The following is a 20577-nucleotide window of genomic DNA, read 5'->3' on the forward strand; positions in this document are numbered from 1 at the left end:
TTGAGCGTCTGGGCGGAGCTAAGCGATCTGTACACGCACCAATAGCTTACCTCGCTCACTGCGATCGTACGTTAATTTTGTTACAAGCTTTTATTTAACTTGCCCTGTTAGTATGGGACAAATCTTGAAAGTTAAATTTGACCCACTTCCCGGTTTCCGATGAAGCTGAAAATTTGCATACATATGTAAGTCGGGTGACAATGCAATATGGTACCATCAAGCTGATCTGATGATGGAAATAGGAGGTAGCCATAGGAACTCTGTGATAAAACAACGGAACCTAATTGTGTTTGGGGTTTTTAGAATTGTCTCGATGAGTATTAGTTGCCTGTGGAAAAAAAGTATAGTCAGCGATAAAAAATGTACTTGTACCAAAAATGAAATTTTTGCCAAAAAAAACATTTCGCTGCACCTTAACGAGGTTCAAAGAATAAGGTACCTAGAGGTAGGTAGCCAAGAGGCGCGCGGTTGGCGCTATACTCGTATTTGTATATCTTTTGCAGATATTTTGTCGTTTCAGTATGAGTAGATCATGCATTTAGTAGAGGTCCTAAATTATAATGAAACTATAATTTAGGACCCCTCTCTTATACATTACACTTTACAAGCCTCAATAAAATAGTTAATTCGTGTTTTATGCGTTTCTTATAAAACCTTAAGTCAAAACGACATTAAGATTAATGCTAGAGTTATGTACTAAATTGAGGCGTTTACACAAACAGTTTTATCTTCTTAATAAATAAATCTAAATAATGCCATTAATAATTAACTTATAAACTAAGTATTACATTTTTAGAATTGTTCTCTAATTACTAGTGTTATTTTTCGAGTAGTTGGTTGATAAATAAAATAATCGGAAGTCTTCCTCCCAACTATCTCCATAGAATACAACTGAAGCGATAGATCAACATGCATCAAGTTCCAGTTTCAATTTGATAGTTTACAAATGCAACAAGTTATTGCATGCAAGCCAAATTATAAAATAAACGGACCGATAGTACTGATATTGATTTTGAGAGAACCATAAAATTATATTTACTCATTTTTGTACATTGATGCAAAGATCAAAGCACGAAGAAAAATATAAACGATTTACTAGATTCTAAAGAAAAACATCAAGAATGGAACCCTGGAATGGCAAGCTTACCAAGCTATCAGATCAACGTCTAATAAGTTTGTCGTTTTTCCACATAAATAATGATAAATTTATATATAATAAAATGCGTGTGTCCAGATATACAACGGCTGTATCGTCAGCATATGCAAAGATGAAGCCATTGTCAATAGGTATGTTGCATAGTTGGTTAATAGACATAAGAAAGAGCGTGGGGCCTAGGACACTTCCTTGAGGAACTCCGTAGTCTACGTCACACTCATCACTTACGTATTTCCCCTCTTTAACCCCCTGTTTGCGGTTTCGAAGGTAATCGTTTAGTAACAAGAGTTGCATAGGTACCTCTAATACCATTGCCTTCTAGCGCATTTATAAGGGTGGGAGCAGAAACCGTATCAAAGGCCTTTTTTAGGTCGAGAAACAGTCAAACAATTTATTCTTCTTGTCTACTATTGCTACTGTCTACTGCATCTTCAGTGGATATACCTTGTCTAAAGCCAAATCGAGGATTTAATGAGGTAATTCATTAAACGGATATTTATACCTACGTTTTTCTAAGATCTTTGATAAAATTCGAAGAACATACAGGTCTAGAATAAGTTTAGTTCATAGTTTTAAATAAGGTCTCTGGCTTCCACTTTTATATAGACAGGAGTGATAACTGCCTATTTCAGGGAATCCGGATACTCCTTGTTCAAAACAAAGAATCACAACGTGAGCAATTAGGGAAACCATGATAGAGTTAGACCAAGCTAAGTTGGCAGCGATTTTGTTAAGTAAACGTCATAGAGCGTACTCCCATCTTAAAGGCCGGCAACGCACTTACAACTCCTCTGGTGTTGCAGGTGTCCATGGGCGGCGGTAATCGCTTACCATTAGGTAAAAAGGTAATATAAAATGATGATAGATGTTTTACGTTTAATATAACACTTGCGCTGTCTGGGCTAGCAAAATCCCTGCCAGCTTATCTTGGTCCGACTCGCTTGTTAGTTTAAGGAACTCGTATATTATCCCAGCCAGGAGCCAGGGGCGCTTGTGGATTTGAGATTGGAGAGGATGATATAGACCTCATTAGGAAGAGATTCGATTTAAAGATTTGGATATCATTATGATGGATCAAATGGAGATGTTGACACAAGAATGCCAATTTTCCGACGCTGCTAGTATGCGTATTTGGGACCATTTATTTAATATCGATTGCTCGAGTGCAAAGAATACTCTCGAGTGTCACCATAAATGTAAAATTGGTGATTTGTGTCAATCTCAATCTCGTCTAGACTAGACTAGAACGTAGTAAACGTAGTATGCTCTTTGGACTAGACAAGATTGACGTATTTTTTTTCTTGATGAAATAGTTGTTATGTTGGCAATCCTGCATTTCATATCAAGGCGTCTAGACGGGAACTATTTTTCGTCAATCTGATTAAATTTTCTCATCAAATCAGGCCGTGCAGACGCAAACGCCAATTTGCTCGCATCTTTCGACCGCCGTTTATGACCGATAAAATGGAGGTGCGGACCAAAGAATATCAATTTGTGTCATTTGTAACGTTAGTATTCACATCCAAACGTATGGAAAGGTTTGGAGCATTTTAAAAAAATTTAATTACCATAAATCTAAAATTGGGGATCGACGCCAATTTTTTTTCTGATCAAATCGGTCGATTTAATGATTCCGTCTGGACCGGCCTTAATACTTCTTTTTGACATCATCAATGTTCAATTGACGTTTGACAAATATTGTACCGTGCGTAATGTTGTTTTTGTGTGATGTTTTCAATTAATTAAATAATTAAGTAACGGTTTATTCAGTTGTAAAACAGACATCATTTCCGTTTTTGCTTTATTGAGAATGTCGGTAAGGGGTCGGGGGGGATATGATGATAATAAGGAGATTCCTTGCAAAGCTGGGTCTTTAGGAAATCTGTACGACGACCATGAAATAGACGAGGGTCTGGTTAATGGTCCCGTGGAAATATGGAAGAAAGTTACGTTAAAATTTATTAGTGAGTCCTATACTTATTTATTCTAGACATTCTCCAGAACATCTTCATATTCATTACTATAATTATTATAGGTAATACAGCATCGTTAGCATTGACATATATATCTAAGGACGGGCCTTACGGGCACTAAGACTGGTGCTAGTTCAGTGGTGTCACTCACGTATCCGAGCCAATCCTAAAGTCTAACGGAACTAGTTGCGACCAATCGCGCGCGTGATGTGAACTCAACAACAATCGCGTTGCAGCGATAGACTACACGATTGCTTCGAATTCGTGAGCTTAACACCGCTGTACTGGCCCCATTCTTATCGTCCGTAAGGCGCGTCCTTAGATATATATGTCAATCTCACATATTTGAGCTCAAGGGCCCCATAAAGACTCAGCCTATACTTTGTTTCGCATTAGAAAGAAGGTAAGGCCTACACTGGTGGCTTAGCGGTGAGAGCATGCAACTTGCAATCCGTAGGTGGCAGGTTCAAACCCCGGTTCGTATCAATGAGTTTTTCGGAACTTACATATAAAATATCATTAGATATTTACCAGTCGCTTTTGAAGAAGGTGAAGGAAAACATCGTGAGGAAACCGGACTAATCCCAATAAGGCCTAGTTTACTTCTGGGTTGGAAAGTCAGATGGCATTCGCTTTCGTAAAAACTAGTGCCTATGCCAATTCTTGGGATTAGTTGCCAAGCGGACCTCACGCTCATGAGCCTGAGCCAAGGAAGATGAACAATTTTGATGTGCCTTTTTATTGAAAACACTTTTAAAAAATAAGTTGCAGCTAACAGGTTTCAATTATATAAATAAATAAATAAATTAATAAATATAATAGGACATTATTACACAAATTGACTAAGTCCCACAGTAAGCTCAATAAGGCTTGTGTTGAGGGTACTTAGACAACGATATATATATAATATAATACAAATATTTATAAATACTGAAATACATAGAAAACACCCATGACTCAGGAACAAATATCCCTGCTCATCACACGAATACATGCCCTTACCAGGATTTGAACCCGGGACCATCAGCTTTGTAGGCAGGGTGACTACCCACTAGGCCAAACCGGTCGTCAAACATAACATATATGATCATTTCTTTTGGTTTCATAGTGACTGTTCACTATTTTTTGAATAGACTTGCATACATATGAAACATTCCCACCTATCCCCACTTCATGTGTGGCAGCTGTCACCTGGGGCAGGGACAGATGGGATTTAAATAACATAAAACCAGCGGGCTAAGCACGGTCGCATTTTTATCGCCTATCACCATGCCTGTCATGTCTCTGTAACTGTGTTTTTCGTGTTTTTATTTCTATGTACAATAAAGTATATACATTCTTACAGGTATGTAAGTGCGAAAGTGACAGGCATCAGCATGACAGAGATATAAATACTGTCTATTATAAATTTCACAGTGTATTAGTTCTCTGTCATACTGTGTAAATTTTTTGAATCAATAAAATAAAAAAATGATAAAAATGCAACCATGCTGCCACCGCTGGACTAATTTTTTCTCCTGGACAACTATCCATAACCAACCTTTCTTTACAGCTCCTAAAACAAAACCCAAGGAACCTGTTAAGACAATTGAAAAGGACATTAAACAACTATATTCATGCGAAATATGTAAAACTAGAAACATGAAGCATTATTGCTGTGCCCTGTGTGACGATTTTTTTTTTCTCCATGTTAAGTATGACTTTTCACATGGAAAAACACAGAAGGCCAAAAAATACTTGCAAAATATACAATAAAGAGTTTAAAAATGCAAACAGGTTGGAACAACATATGATAACAAATTCTAACAATCAACCTTTTTCATGCAACATTTGCAACAAAAGCTACAAAAGAAAATCTACACTATACGCACATAAATATACGCATGAAAACAAAAAGCCATACAAGTGTAAACATTGCAGAAAGAGCTTTGCTTTTAAAGGCCAGCTGCAAGCACATTCAAGAATACACACAGGGAAAAAAACCATACAAGTGCAAAATATGTTCTAAAGAGTATGGTGATGTAGGTACCATGTAGGCAGGTATCAGAAGGTTCTTGGAGTGAAAGACGTTTTTAGCTATGTACAAGATTGAATGAATTTATTTACAAAATGCGCGTAATTTATACAAAATTAGAGAAATGTAAGAAAGAGATCTATATACAGGAAAGAGCGTGATAAATAATAGTAGCCGCGCGGGACGCGCGGGGTGAGGTGCGCGGGCGCGAGGTTGCGGCGCGTGGCCGCGGCATTCGCGCGCGCCTATAAAATAAAGCGAGCCAACGTTCCCGTCCTTTTCTCGGCCGGCCTCCGTAGGGTGCACATCGTGTCGTCGGTGCGCCGTGTCCCGCTCCGCTGCTTGATACTCGCTGGTAGAAGACACGAAGAGGATGCTGCAGGCTCCGCATATGCATAAACTGCCCTTGTCAGGGCAACATAAAACTGCTCTTGTTAGAGCAAACGTCACCGTTTCTCTGCTTAACCGCAGAGTGTCAATCGATCGATCTATAAACTGTTCTTATCAGAACAATTTCACTGTTTCTATAAAGGACACGACGTCGGTCGATGTATATGTTTAAGTATGTATATATGTCCCCACAAGAGTTTACGCAGCAGACATCTTTGAATAATCATCGTTTGAAACACACAGGCATTAAACCTCACCATTGTAAGTTATGTCATGAGCAGTTCAGACAAGTTAGCAATTTGAAGAAGCATTTAGAAACTAAACATTCAGATGAAAAGACGGATATTCATTCTCCTAAAGAAAACTAGGGGATGAAATATGAAAATGTCAAAGTTCAGAAGCGTGGTAAGAAAGAAAAGGAAGAACTTAGTAAACATAAGAAACTTTACCATGGTCACAAGTAGAACATTTAATATTGACTGAATTATGGTAAGAAAAAAAAATTGTGTTGGCTATGTGCAAGTGCCATAGTATTAATAGGATGGTCCGAATTGAACTTAATTTTTTTATTGACTTAAAAAGATAATTTGTATTCGTGGATTCTTGTGGTTATTATGTGTTACTTGTAGATTAATCATCAACATCCAATTTGTGATTAGTGCATTATTATGATTATTTCCGTACACGGCGGGAAGATGTTGATAAATCAAGATATAACATTGAAGACATTTGAACCTTGTGTAATTCTATTAAGATTATTTTAGTTTATTATTTAATTTCTAATCTGAAAAAAAACGAACTACCTAGAGCTAGGCTTGTTTGTTAAGAGCCAATAGAATCACTTCACTATTTAATTACCTATCTTCGCTGAGCACAGCTCTGCTCTAGTCGGCAATTTTTTATACTGGTTCTTAACAAACATGACATCCCTCGTCTCGCAACATGCTTGCACATCTCTGCTGGAAACGCAGCTTCACCTGTGTTAGAGGTTAAGGCTGTCTATGATTTCTGATTTTGGTTTCTGGGGGCCTACCGCGAAAACCGAAATTCGCCAATTGCGGGGATCTTTCTCTTTTACTCTCTCTAAGACATAGAGTGACAGAGAAAAATGCCCGCAATTGACGAACTTCGATTTTCGCGGTAGGCCCCCTGCTCTCAAAGATACAAAAATCAGAGTGTGTTTTGGCCCTATTCCATCTATTTAACACTTTAACGGGCAAACTCATTCGCACGAGCGCTTTTACAACGCGCGTTGCAAAAGCGATTGTATTTTGTATGACACGAATGGATACCCGTGTTTTCATTCGAACGATGGCAGTGGGGCTTTTTTATCGAGCGTTGTTGGATTTTCGACTTTGAGCGTTAGCTGTTCAAATTTAGCGCACGGAACTTCTAATGTCAGGTTTTAACACGACGCTTTTAAACTCTTTAAACTCGCACAGAATAATAGTACCACCGTACAGAAATTACAAACTACTACAAAACCAAAGTTTGATAGCGATTCCGGGACGGATTATGCTGTCCCTTTCTTAAGGGCCCTCCACACTCGTGCGCGAATCGAGACGCGAAGCCGCGAACGCGAGTGTGGATGGCCCTCGCGTCGATTTCGCAGATTGTTCACGCCTTCGCGCCTTATTCCCCGTTTTTTGTCGGCATTTGGCCCGCGTCAGAGGAGACGCGAAGCGCGAACTTGCTAGACTCCACACTCGCAATCGCTTCGCGCCGCGATTCGCTCACGAGTCGGTTAATCTGTTAAACTGTCATAACCTTCTATGGATATATTCGGTGCGAATAGGTGCGATCTTGATCAACCAAAAATCTATTTGACAGTTCCCAGTTTGAATCAGTGCCTTGCCGCAAACTAAATCCAATCAGCTGACGCTTCGGCGCCATCTTGCCGCGAACCAAACTGCGAAATCGCCGTGAAGATTCACGCGCATAGTCTGGCGGGGGCTTTATGTATGGCACTATCCTTTTGGGTCCCCATGGGTCGTCAAAATTCAAGTCATTATCTTATCTGTGGTCGTGCATGTATAGGGACGTCAAGTTCTGCCAACCCTAATACTTGCATTGCTCAGAGCAATGCTGGGGGCCTACCGCGAAAACCGAAATTTGCAAATTGCGGGAATATTTCTCTTTTACTCTCACTAAGACGTAATTAGAGTGACAGAGAAAAATGCCCGCAATTGACTAACATCGATTTTCGCGGTTATAGCCCTGAACCGAACGGAGTCGAGAAAAGCCGAAAGGAGGAGTGTCGCCCCACTGGCTTAAGGCCACACGGTACGGGAAAACTAAAAAGACAAGAACAGTTACAAAGTCAATCTAATTTATTTATAGAGCAATCACAAATGTTTCCAATGAAAGAAACCCACCCATTTAATATAATAATGGAAGCAATGAACATACGATATAAAATTACACAATTTATCAGATATATTCGTGTTAAACAGCAATTAATCTGAATAATTAAATTATATTCTGAATATCTACATTATATATATATATTATTTAGTTATGATCTCTATACAAAATCCAGAGATAGACATCCAGAATCCCTATTATAAGATAATAGGCGGGCGTACCGGACCACGAGTGAAAGGTGGTCCGCCATACGTCCGTCCGTTAACGACGCAGCAATAAGTGAGAGCGGGAAAAGGGCTTATTACACTTATCCTGCCGTCGGGCCTTACGATCGTGGCCAACGTTGGCAACGACGTCGCGCCCGAGCATGATAGTTTTCCGTTTCACGAAATATAAGAACATCATTAACAATATTTAACATATAGAGGTACAATAAGTATAGAGCTGAAAAGGTATAGCTGGGAGATGACCGAACGGGATGCTCTTATGGAACTTTCAGTAGGAGTAGCAGAGAAAGCGTTATTATTTTTTGTGCTTGTCACAGTCTTACATTTTTTATTCCCCACCGTAAATTTAGTATGGACCACGGTGGTAACAAATAACCCGACCAAATTACGTAGGTTGTTTTTGGTACGTTGTCAGGAATATTAAAGTGTTTTTAATGTTGACGCATTGCGTATGTTCTGTCCCTCACAGGTGCACGCGTATAGAACTATAGAAAATATCCTAGATCTATGATTTAACATGTAAAAATACTTTGTTTCCAATTTACAAAAATGTTTAATGTTTGATATTTTTGCAGTTAAACTATTTTTCGACATCAAGAAATATTGTAAAAGATGTGCTAAAATTTCGCGAAACGGAAAACGATATCGTGGCCGACGTCGCGGCCGATCGTTCGCCGTTCGAAGGCAGGATAAGTGTAAATAAGCCCTAATAAGCGGATCACACCAAGGTCGCGGTCCGGTACGCCTGCCTACTAAAGCTTATAGATCCGCTGGTTTGGCCCTTACGGGCCAATTACATCGACACTAAATCAGGCCTGATGTCAGTCCCGAAGTCGGGCCCGAGTAAGAGTATTTTTCCGTTTCACCAAATATCAGCAAATCTTTTACAATATTTCACTTTATTTCTAATTGCCGAAAATGTACAACGTTTGATATTTTTTGCATATAAACATTTTTTTTACATTTCAAATATTCTTAACGATGTGCTGATATTCCCTGAAACGGAAAACGATTATCAGGCTCGATATCGGGAAGTCTGGATGTAATTGGCCCTTTAAACGCTTGACACGTCTTGCTTAATTCAGACGTCGTAACTGGCTTCCTTAACTAGGATATAAAAAATTTGGTTCTTTGTGCAGTCAGACTACTAAACGCGGTTACAGCTTTACGATTCTGAATTAAATAAGAGAATTTGAAATAGAGGCGGATTGTCAAAGAAAATTTTGTAGTTACAGTAAATTTACTGCTATCTTTCGACACATGATTAAAACTTTTAGAACGCCATTTGACTTTGATTCTTATTATTTTACTGACATGTGTTAAATTTGTTAAATATCAAAAAGTGGCACCATCTAATTGATCAAAGGCCAAAGGTATGGCAGTATCGTTTCGAGCGATGGCGCCATAACCTTTAGGTTGTGTCCGATAAGATGGCGCCACTTTTTAATATAAGTGAAAGAATAAGGATTTAAGTCAAATGGCGTTCTAAAAGTTTTAATCATGCGTCGAAAGATAGCAGTAAATTTACGTGGCTACAAAGTTTTCGTTGACAATGAACCTCTATTTCACATTCTCTTTGGTATTATTGGTAAACGGCATTTCTAATACTAAACATTTACCAGATGTCGTTAACTTAAAACTGTGAAATTCCCACATGGAATAATGACGGTAATTTGTAATAGTTGTATGGAGAACAAAATTGTCTATTTCCAGATCCAGAGTGGAAACTTACATTCTCGAGTCATCCTGGACCTATTATTACCGATGTGCTATTTGAACGTACCCAAAATTGCGAAATTTCCACTTGGAAAAATTTCGGAATCTCATATTGTTGTATGGAAATTGGAATATTCAATTTCTAAAATGAAAGCTTCCTTTGCTTCCTGTGAATTTTTCCCGAAATTTCCTAGAACTTTTCCAACTTTCTGGAAACATTCCGCAACTTGCACATTTGTATACGCATAATTGTATCCTATACATAAATAGGTACTAGATATATTAAGTTATAGCAATATCACATAATCCAAAAACATGAATTTCGCTTCATTTGGAGACCGGCTTGTAAGCCAGTTTCCTTGATTTCATGGATATCCACTTATGTCTGTTCATGAACCACATGAGCGCCGTGGCCATGGTGAACCAGAGGCAGAGCCTGCAGAAAAAAAATACACCAGCTCGTAAAGGCCCTCTTCATACTTTAATAAAACCGGCCAAGAGCATGTCGGGCCACGCTCAGTGTAGGGTTCCGTAGTTACTCTTCTGTCACAATAAGCTAAACTGCAATGGAGCTTAAAGTATAGTAAATTGTTAACCAAGGGATGAAACGGTACCTTTCACCCGAGTTAAACAAATAGGAAAATTTGCATAATCAGTACCTAATTAAAGTAAGTCTTTTTACTATGAAGGGAAAACTTTTTTTTTTTATACTACGTCGGTGGCAAACAAGCATACGACCTGCCTGATGTTAAGCAGTCTCTGTAGCCTATGTACGCCTGCAACTCCAGAGGAGTTACGTGCGCGTTGCCGACCCTAAACCCGCCCCCCCCTCGTTGAGCTCTGGCAACCTTACTCACCGGCAGGAACACAACACTATGAGTAGGGTCTAGTGTTATTTGGCTGCGGTTTTCTGTAAGGTGGAGGTACTTCCCCAGTTGGGCTCTGCTCTAGATCTGGAATGACATCCACTGGCTGTGCCCTACCACACAAAGCGAGATGAAATTCACAATGCCCATACCTCTCACTTTTTGCGATAAGTCAAAAACAGCTAAACTGATCATGCCCGCTATAGTTTTCATTTAATGTCTTTCTTAAGCTCTACTTCCACGATTTTTTTCATATTTTTTGGACCTATGGATCAAAAGTTAGAGGGGGGGACACATTTATTTTTTCTTTCGAAGCTATTATCTCCGAATATGTTCACTTTATCAAAAAATGTTTCTTGAAAACCCCTATTAGTTTTGAAAGACCTTTCCTACGATACTCCACACTCTACGGTTGAAGCGAAAAAAAAATTTCACCCCCACTTTACGTGTAGGGGAGGTACCCTAAAATAATTAAATTTTTAGATTTTATTGTACTTACGACTTTGTCGGCTTTATTGATTTACATATTCATGCCAAATTTCAGCTTTCTAGCACTAACGACCACGGTGCAAAGCCTCGGACAGACAGACAGACAGACAGACAGACAGACGGACATGGCGAAACTATAAGGGTTCCTAGTTGACTACGGAACCCTAAAAACGGATGAGAAAGTTGCACTGGCAAAGTAATTAGAAGCAGAATTTGAGTTGTTTCCTCATTTACGGTAGAATTGACTGATATATACACACATATACGGTCAAGGAATTTAATTTCCTACCCATTTCGTACCTTGTCACAGTGACAAACAACATGAAACTCGCTAGAGACCTGATACAATTGTCACTGTGACAAGGTACGAAATGGGTAGGAAATTAAATTCTTTGACTGTACATAGTGCGTCGTCTCACATATTGGTTGGTCTCGTTGGTACCTGATGGACATCAGCCGACGTTACAAATACAAATTATTTATTGTGAGTGGTTATAAATGGTGGTAGGGTTAGTATTTTGTTACATCACAATCAGCCAGAATTTGGCGTACAATACTTCCAGCTCGGAGGTCCAGCGCAGGAACTTGGCCACGCCCACGTCGCCTGCGTCTCACACATTGGTTGGTCTAGTTGATACCTGATGGACATCAGCCGGCGTTGGTCCAGCGCAGGAACGTGGCCACGTCCTTGGCCATCTACGCCGCCGTCTGTGTTCGTTGCGTCTCACAAATTGGTTGGTCTAGTTGATACCCGATGGACATCTGCCGGCGTTGGTCCAGCGCAGGAACGTGGCCACGTCCTTGGCCATCTACGCCGCCGTCTGTGTTCGTTGCGTCTCACTCATTGGTTGGTCTAGTTGATACCTGATGGACATCAGCCGGCGTTGGTCCAGCTCCGGCTCGGAGGTCCAGCGCAGGAACGTGGCCACGTCCTTGGCCATCTGCGCCGCCGTCGCGCAAGTCCCGTCTGAGTATTCAATGGCGTCGTCCGTGAGTAACTGTCAACATTTTAAATTTGTAGAGATCATAGAGGTGATTGTACGGCCAACAAACAATTTTGAAAGATGAACAAAATGGATAGAATTGAGACCTACTACTGCCGTGCGGTATACCTAAGGGACCCGAACCAGAAACCGGAGGTCAAAGCGCCAAAAAAAAGGTGGAACTGAGCTGTACGGCTACCACGAGTTTGACACTGAACATTCGCTAACATCTGCGTAACTTACTTTTTATACATCTCACTCGCACTAATATGCAAGTACGAGCGAGATTGCCAGTATCAGGTTAGAGTCAAGCTCGTGAGGCACTACCGCGAAAAACAAAAAAATAATTTTCATTTTCTACCTCTCCATCGCTCATATGCAAGAGCGTTAGAGAGGCAGATAAAGACATTCCGTTTTTTGCGTTAATAGTGATAGTGACGCCATCTGGAATTACCCTGAATTTTATAAAGGACGTGTTGTCGGTCTTTTTTATGTTATAATATAAATATTGTCTTTATATGTAGTAATGTATTACATGTGTAACATTGCAAATAATGTTGTCAATGTCCAAAATTGCTAATAGTTATGTTTTTTGAAATGTTTTTCTCACTTCGAACGTGGGTGACGTTCGAGAATTTCTGTTTGGCCCTATGGTTGAATGGTACAGAATGCCTTAAGGCGTTAAGTCCGTCCTTTGTACCTACCTATTATTATTTTTCAATAAAATAAATATGTCGGTCGATATTACCTGTCCCATAGCAATGGCTCCGCCCATGAAGTAGGGGTTATAGTGCTGGCCGTCGCGAAGAGCCACGCCGGCGGGCGCCGGAACGTATCCTGGCGATATAATGTAAAGGCACATAATTTAATACACTTCGAAGGTTAAGGATCATACATGATCAAAAACGAGGCTTTCCTATCAGAATGCCACCAACAACTACATTTACATCCAATTACATTCATACTCGCGACTTCGGGGCCGAATAAGAGTATTTTTCCGTTAATATTTAACACTATATAGAATATTTACTTATTTACAATTTACTTTCTCTGATTGCCAAAAAGTTCAATGTTTGATATTTTTGCACATGAACCATTTTCTTAGATTTCAAATATTGTTAAAGGTGTGCTGATATTTCGTGAAACGTAAAACGATTATCAGGCCCGACATCGGAACTGATTTCTGGCTCAATATCGGGAAGTGTGGATGAAATTGGCACTTTTGGCTGCAAGACTTGCAAGTGCTGTGCAATACGGCCTATAATTACCTTTTTCAAAATGTCGAATTCGCGTAACTTTATGAGGAACCTTGCAGATTCGCAAAATATATATATATATATAAGGACCGGCCTTACGGACAATAAGAATGGGGCCAGTACAGCGGTGTCACACACACGAATTCGAGCTAATCGTGCAGTCTAATGCCGCAACGCGATTGGTTGATGATGATGAGTTCGCATCACGCGTGCGATTGTTCGCAACTAGTTCCGTTAGATTGCACGATTGGTTCGAATTCGAGAGTGACACCACTGAACTAGAGCCATTATTAGTGCCCGTCCTTAGATATATATGTCAATGGCCTGCCGCGGCCGCCAACTCCGCTGTGTATTGGTCGAATATGCAAGAGCGATAGAGAGGCAAATAACGATTTTCGATTTTTCAATGGCTTAATTTTACTGGCGTTTATCAAACGGCCAACCGCTTGGCTACCTATAAGCTACACGTCCCTATTCCCTGACCCTGATATACCTGTGAGCAGCGAAAAAACGTAGTCTTCACCGCCGTGTCTGCCCAGAACTATAAGAGAAAGGTCTGGTGGGTAGGAGCCGTTGTTAGCGTAGCGTGCAGCGTTCTCGTTCGGATATGGGCTTGGGAAGTAGTCGGAAAGACGGCCTGGAATAAAACAATAACGGTAAACCCTCACTGTAGGTCTCCATTTTCAAGGGTGTATTCCCATATTGGTATCGCTGGAGGCGCCTGAAGGGGGGTATACATTGTATGTAAATTTTGAGATCTAGCCCCCCCCTGTCTGAACCTGAACCTGCCTAAGCCCATGCCGCCGGCATACATGAGGCGGGGACAAATGGGAATGATTTTTATGATAACACCTATTCCCATCTGTGCCCGATGGGAACAAAGAAACGAAACCTTACGACACCTTATTATTTACAGAGAAAAATCAGAAGTTTTCCATATCTAGTTGTACCTATGTTTTACGTGATTACGTAACGTCTCGCCACTGCATCTTCTAATTCCTATTTTCTAAATTGGAAAACGAAAGGCAGGACAAAGTTAGGTTAGATCTTTACAGACCATAGACTTTAGACCTTTAAAATAGCCTCAGATCTGTAGGTGGCTATTAGTATACCTGGCCTCTCGAAGAACTCGCCGGTTTCATCAGGCCCGTCTCTCACCATCACTTCAGCTGCCTCCGCCTTAGCCTGCTCCTCGGTGTGCGACACGCCCACCAGGTTGCGGAACGCTATGTATTGGCACGAGTGGCATGCTTTGCATATCTGCAATGAGATCAGAAATCATCGCATTTATTCGTGATATACATAATTTTCGTGATATTTTATGTTATATATAACATACAAAAGTATAGCATAATACTTTTGTTATGCTATACTATTACATATTATAATTTTTAAACATAGAATAAATAGTTTACCACGAAATGATCCCGCCTCAGCATGCTCATAACTCATAACTCATAACATCTTTATTGCTCATATATTACATTGAATACAGACCCTGTAAGGGCACAGCAATTTATTCTTACACTATAAGTACTTATACTTAAAACTAATATTATTAATTACATTACATTGCACAGCGATGTAGGTAAAAATAAACCTAAAAAAAAAAAAAAAAAAACTAGCATTCTATTTTGTCGGAAAGCTATCTTCAAAAAACTCCTTCAAAGAATAATAACTTTTATCTAATAAATAATTATTTAAGGCGGTTTCAAATGATTTAGGTTTTGCTATTGATTTTATTGCTTGTGGAATTTTGTTATATATTTTAGTGCACATCATGTGAGGTCCTGAATGATATAATGTTAGGTTGGATGTGGGTAGCGCGAGGTTGTTATTGTTTCGGAGGTTTAGCGGTTTTGTGTGTCGTTCTTTGGCTTGTAAGAAAAGATGGCTATGGGCTTTTACAAATTTACATATTTCTAATATATATAAGCACGTTAGTGTTAAGATGCCTAGCTCCTTGAAATAGGTTCGACAGCTGTGCATTTGTTTTATATTTATTATTATTCTGATACACTTTTTTTGTACAGTGAACAGACTGTTTACAATCGTGCTATTTCCCCAAAGCAATATGCCATAGCGGAACAAGGTGTGAGCATAAGCATGGTAGGCTGTTAAAGCAGTTGTTATATTCGTAGTCTTTTTTAATTCATGCAGTGCATACGTAAATCGGGATAATCTACTAATTAATTGTTGTATGTGGTCCTTCCAATTTATATGTGAGTCTATATTTAATCCTAGCAATGAAAACGTATTTACAGATTCTAACTTATTATTTTTAAATGAAATATCTATTGTTAAGGGTTTTTTTTTGATAAGGCCTGAACTGCATTAGTTTGGTTTTGTTGTAGTTTATTTGGAGATTATGGTCAGTTAGCCAAGATTCTAATTTAGAAAGGGTACTATTAAGGTAAAATTTACAGTTACTAACGCTTGAGCACGGAAACACAACGGATATATCATCAGCAAACAAAACGCTTGGTGAATCTATAATTTTTGGTAGATCATTTATATAAATTAAAAACAATATGCACCCTAACACACTGCCTTGAGGTATGGACCTTTTAACGTTTATTATACTTGATCTGACCTTATTTATGTTTCCAGTTCTATTATCACAGTATTCGATTTCTACACATTGTACTCGGTTTTTGAGGTATGACACAAACCACTTATGCACTATTCCCCGTATCCCGACACCTTGTAACTTATTTAAAAGGATATCATGAGAAACCCTATCATACGCCTTACTCATGTCCAATAAGATTCCCACTGCATATTGTTTATTATTTATTATTTCCAAAATTTGGCTGATGTACTTATACACTGCTAAGGTTGTAGAATGTTTTTTCCTGAATCCGTTCTGGCATTCACTGAATATAGAGTACTTTTCAAGAAATGAGTATAGACGTGTGGACATAGCTGTTTCAAGAATTTTTGAAAAAGTGGGTAAAAGTGCAATTGGTCGATAGTTATTGCAATCAGTATGTTGTCCTTTCTTATAAATTGGTTTTATTATAGACAGTTTTAAGGAATCTGGAAATAGACCCTCAGTGAAAGACTGGTTTATTAGAAAAGTTAAAGGTTGGGTAATTTCATCGGCACATTTTTTAATCAGTATGGGGGGTAATTCATCGTGACCAAAGCTGCGTTTATTTTTTAAATTGCGTATAATCTGGAAGACTTCGTGTTCGGTAACTGGATCTAAGTAAAGCGAGTTGGGGGTGGGGGCGAGGACGGGACGGCCAGCAGCGGGCGCGCGTTGTGCGCTAGCGCTGCTGTCGGTACTCGTTCCCTCCTCCGCGCCCACTGATACAAAGAAGTCGTTAAAGTAATTTGCAAGTTTGTTCGGATCTTCAATTACAGTGTTATTAATTTTTAACTTTAAGTTTTGTTTACTTTTTTTGGGAAGTTTGTTCGTTCGCTCTTTTACTATATGCCACATTGTTTTTGTAGTGTTATCAGAGTTTTTAATTTTATGTATGTAGTGCAGCTTTTTTGATTTTGTTACTATTTTTTTTAATATTTTTTCATATCGCTTATAATAGTCATTTAGAGCAGGATAGTTAGTCTTAGAAATTAAAAGTTTTAGGAGTCGTTTATTTTTACAGGAAGTTTTAATACCAAATGTCAGCCAAGGCTTCCCTTTAGATATTTTCTTAATTTTTTTTTTTTAGTTTTAGGTATACACGTATCCAAAGCAATTTGTATTGTCGATGCGAATGAAGTAAAGTTTTCATGGATGTTTTTCTTGCGGTCGATAATTATGTTCCAATTTATATTTGCTATGTAAGATTTGAAGTTTTGAATATTTTTATCGGTGAAATTTCTTTTGTTTGTGTAAAAAAGTCAGACCCAAAAGTCAGCGCTGATTTTCCGACTAGACCATTTGTGGGCCACGAACGCAGCTGTACGACACGGCACAAGACTGAACGCGATTTTGCGGCGGCAATGTAAAGGGCTCTCCACACTCGTGCGCGAATCGAGGCGCGAAGCCGCGAACGCGAGTGTGTAGGGCCCTCGCGTCGATTTCGCAGATTGTTCACGCCTTCGCGCCTTATTCCCCGTTTTTTATTGGTATTTGGCCACACTCGCGTTCGCGGCTGCGCGCCTCGATTCGCGCACGAGTGTGGAGGGCCCTTTATAACCTTCTATGGCGGCTACTTGGTTATATTGGGTGCGAACTTGATCAACCAAAAATCAATTTGACAGTTCCCAGTTTGAATCAGTGCCTTGCTGCAAACTAAATCCGATCAGCTGACGCTTCGGCGCCATCTTGCCGCGAACCAAACTGCGAAATCGCCGTGAAGTTGTGCGAGTGTGAAGTCTAGGTCAACGTCGCGGTATGTTCGCTCCGCGATTCACGCGCATAGTCTGGAGGGGGCTATAAGTTTGGATATGTGGCTCTATACTCTTACGGGACTGTTCAGATTCGGATTGAACTAGCGTTAGTATCGTAGTGCGATATTGCTGCCGCAAATGTCAAAAATTCGGGCAGAATCACCGATTTTGAATTACCTGTTTATACACCTCATATCCGCGCCGGATGCTGGCGTGGTCTAGCGACTTAGTCCATCCATCGTGGGTCCACGGCTGGTGATGGGCGTGAGCCAGGTCCGCGTAAGAGGCCTCCACGTACGCGTTCTCGAGAGCGTATAGGAGCGCCCCTGCACCGGCCCCGATTACGCCTAACGTTGATAGCAAGATGGTTTTCGCTCTTGGACATCCTGAATAGGTGTTAAGGGTTGAGGGTCACTTTTTGCTACACACTTTTTGCTAAGGGGGACAAGGATACTAGGTACCACTTTCTCTATCCCTTTTAGTAGAAATTGGCCGACGAATAGGTAGAAGTAGGTAGGTAGTGGCTCTTTATTCATATTTGACGACCGGTTTGGCCTAGTGGGTAGTGGCCTACGAAGCTGATGGTCCCGGGTTCAAATCCTGGTAAGGGCATTTATTCGTGTGATGAGCATGGATATTCGTTCCTGAGTCATGGGTGTTTTCTATGTATTTAAGTATTTATAAATATTTATATATTATATATATCGTTGTCTAAGTACCCTCAACACAAGCCTTATTGAGCTTACTGTGGGACTTAGTCAATTTGTGTAATAATGTCCTGTAATATTTATTTATTTCAACCCTCCACATTTTGTGTGTGAATAGAGTTAGACTAAGCTAAGTTGGCAGCGATTTTGATAGCCCAGACTGCGCAAGTGTTATTTAAGTCATAATTTCATAGAAGTGCTCTAGGCTTTCAAAAGTGCTGCCAACTTAGCTTGTTCTAATTCTAACTCTATTATTTATCTGCATTTTGTCATGGGCAAAAAAAAAACCATAAAAATCTCTCACTCTGACTCCGGCAGACCAGTCAAAACCATAAGTAAATAAGTAAGTACCGAGGTAAGCCTGAAGTTCATTAGACTTTATTTTATTTGCATTTTACTAGTGAAATATTGTACACCAAGGCAAAGAGAATGTAAGTATTGACTTTGACTAAGGTTTTTAGTGGGTTCAAAGTAGACAACAGCGGCGCAAACGCTAAGTATTTCGTTTTCTTGAGAATCACAACGCTCTGAGGATGCATATGAAGATGAGAATGTGGGTGAAAATCTGAGGATGCCTCAGAAATAAAAACCTTGCTTGGTGGACAGCCGTCTATACTGCGATCCAAACACAACGAGGCTTTTCAACAGCTGACCTCTAAACACGGAAGACATTAAAATAGACTAAAATGTTTCGATAACAGTAAAAATTTATGAACACAATGCATTTAAAATGAAAACTGTCAACTATGTTGACTTTTCTTCTGTTTAACGTCAGTTGAGATAGAGAATATAGTTTATTTCAACAAAGAGTTTGTGATGGCCTTCTCTACCCTCCAGTCTTTGACTCCGATATGGGTCCGAGAAATAGTTTACTTTAATTACGTGTTCAATTATCATTGTGCCAGAGTATTCTAGCATAATCGCATGCAATTTTCAATACATTGTGGCGTTTGCTCGATCGATTAAATTCGGTGCTCATACTTAGCCAATATCTTATGAACATGAATCTAGTGTAACTGGATCAGGCAGCCGAATAACTGAACGGGATAGTCTTACGTATCTTTCAGTAGGAGTAGCAGAGAAAGCGCTATCATTGTATGTCCTTTTTAATTTTGTCCCTTGCGTTGCGTATGTTCTAAGGCTTCCAATACCGGGATCGATTAAGACCGATATTATCGATAAAATGGTGGTGCGGACGCAAGAATATTTATTTCTGATGCTAGTATTCGCGTTTGGGGGCATTTTTTTCATTTAGAGCGCTCAAAAATCACCATAAATGTAAAATTGCTGATTAAAAAGGAGATTGCCGACAATTTATGTTCTGATCAAATCGGTCGATTTCATTATCCCGTTTGGAGAGGCCTAAAATTTGTTTTAAATATATTCATTGATTGGCCAGCCTGATTCTGTTGCACCTTTTCATTATTCGATCTATGACTATCTGTGGCATGATTATACGTCAAAAACTCAAAAAAGCAGTCAAAAATATAGATGTAAATAGTTATTTTATTAAATTGATAAATTCAATCATGACACAATTAAAAACTGAACACGTAACAGTTAAATCAGAATTCGATTTATATCCAGAAGTTGAAGTTCAATACGCAGAATGCCAAAATCACGAGAAAATTGTTGTTGATATTGAAAAAGAAAGGCATGATATCTTTATTGCCAGAGAAAAAGAGGTTGCTGAAACAAAAAGGATGATGGAAACAAAGAATTTAATAAAGGTAAGTTGTTTACCTCTCTCATTGGTGGAAATTCGCCAGAGGACAAGAGCTTTCGAGCACAACTGCTAAGGAGCTTCTAGGGCTCAAAAGACACAAAACATGCGCAGTGACAAGAATACTGACGGGACACTGCAGGTTGAACAAACACATGTTTCAAATTGGAAAGAAACAAGACGCGACATGCAGGTTCTGCCAGGAGTCAGAGGAGACCGCAATGCACATTTTCTGTTCCTGCGGACCACTAATGTCAAAAAGAAGTACCTACATAGGGTGGCATGTATTGCAACCCTATGAGGTACAGAGCATTACGGCCCAAAGAATATCGACTAGTCCTAGATTGAACAGGCATTGGTAATCAACTT

General features: G+C 39.5%; 1 protein-coding gene across 2 annotated transcripts; it reads right to left on the minus strand.

Annotated features, from left to right (window-relative positions):
• Positions 1-7845: 7845 nt before the first annotated feature.
• Positions 7846-20131, minus strand: LOC133533106 (uncharacterized). Of its 2 annotated transcripts, none has more exons than XM_061872059.1 (7): positions 19076-20131; positions 17956-18164; positions 14547-14694; positions 13928-14071; positions 12927-13015; positions 12060-12193; positions 7846-10276 (listed from the first exon to the last, which is right to left on the minus strand). In XM_061872059.1, the coding sequence occupies exons 1-7, from the start codon at positions 19155-19157 to the stop codon at positions 10168-10170; spliced, it is 915 nt and encodes a 304-aa protein (XP_061728043.1). In that variant the 5' UTR covers positions 19158-20131; the 3' UTR covers positions 7846-10167. The 2 variants fall into 2 exon arrangements, 1 of the variants encoding a protein (XP_061728043.1); XR_009801798.1 differs by having other exon boundaries at positions 10195-10276; positions 11834-12193.
• Between the last annotated feature and the right edge of the window lie 446 nt (positions 20132-20577).

Source organism: Cydia pomonella, chromosome 28 (assembly GCF_033807575.1).
Source record: "Cydia pomonella isolate Wapato2018A chromosome 28, ilCydPomo1, whole genome shotgun sequence".
Classification (NCBI taxonomy): Eukaryota; Metazoa; Arthropoda; class Insecta; order Lepidoptera; family Tortricidae; genus Cydia; species Cydia pomonella.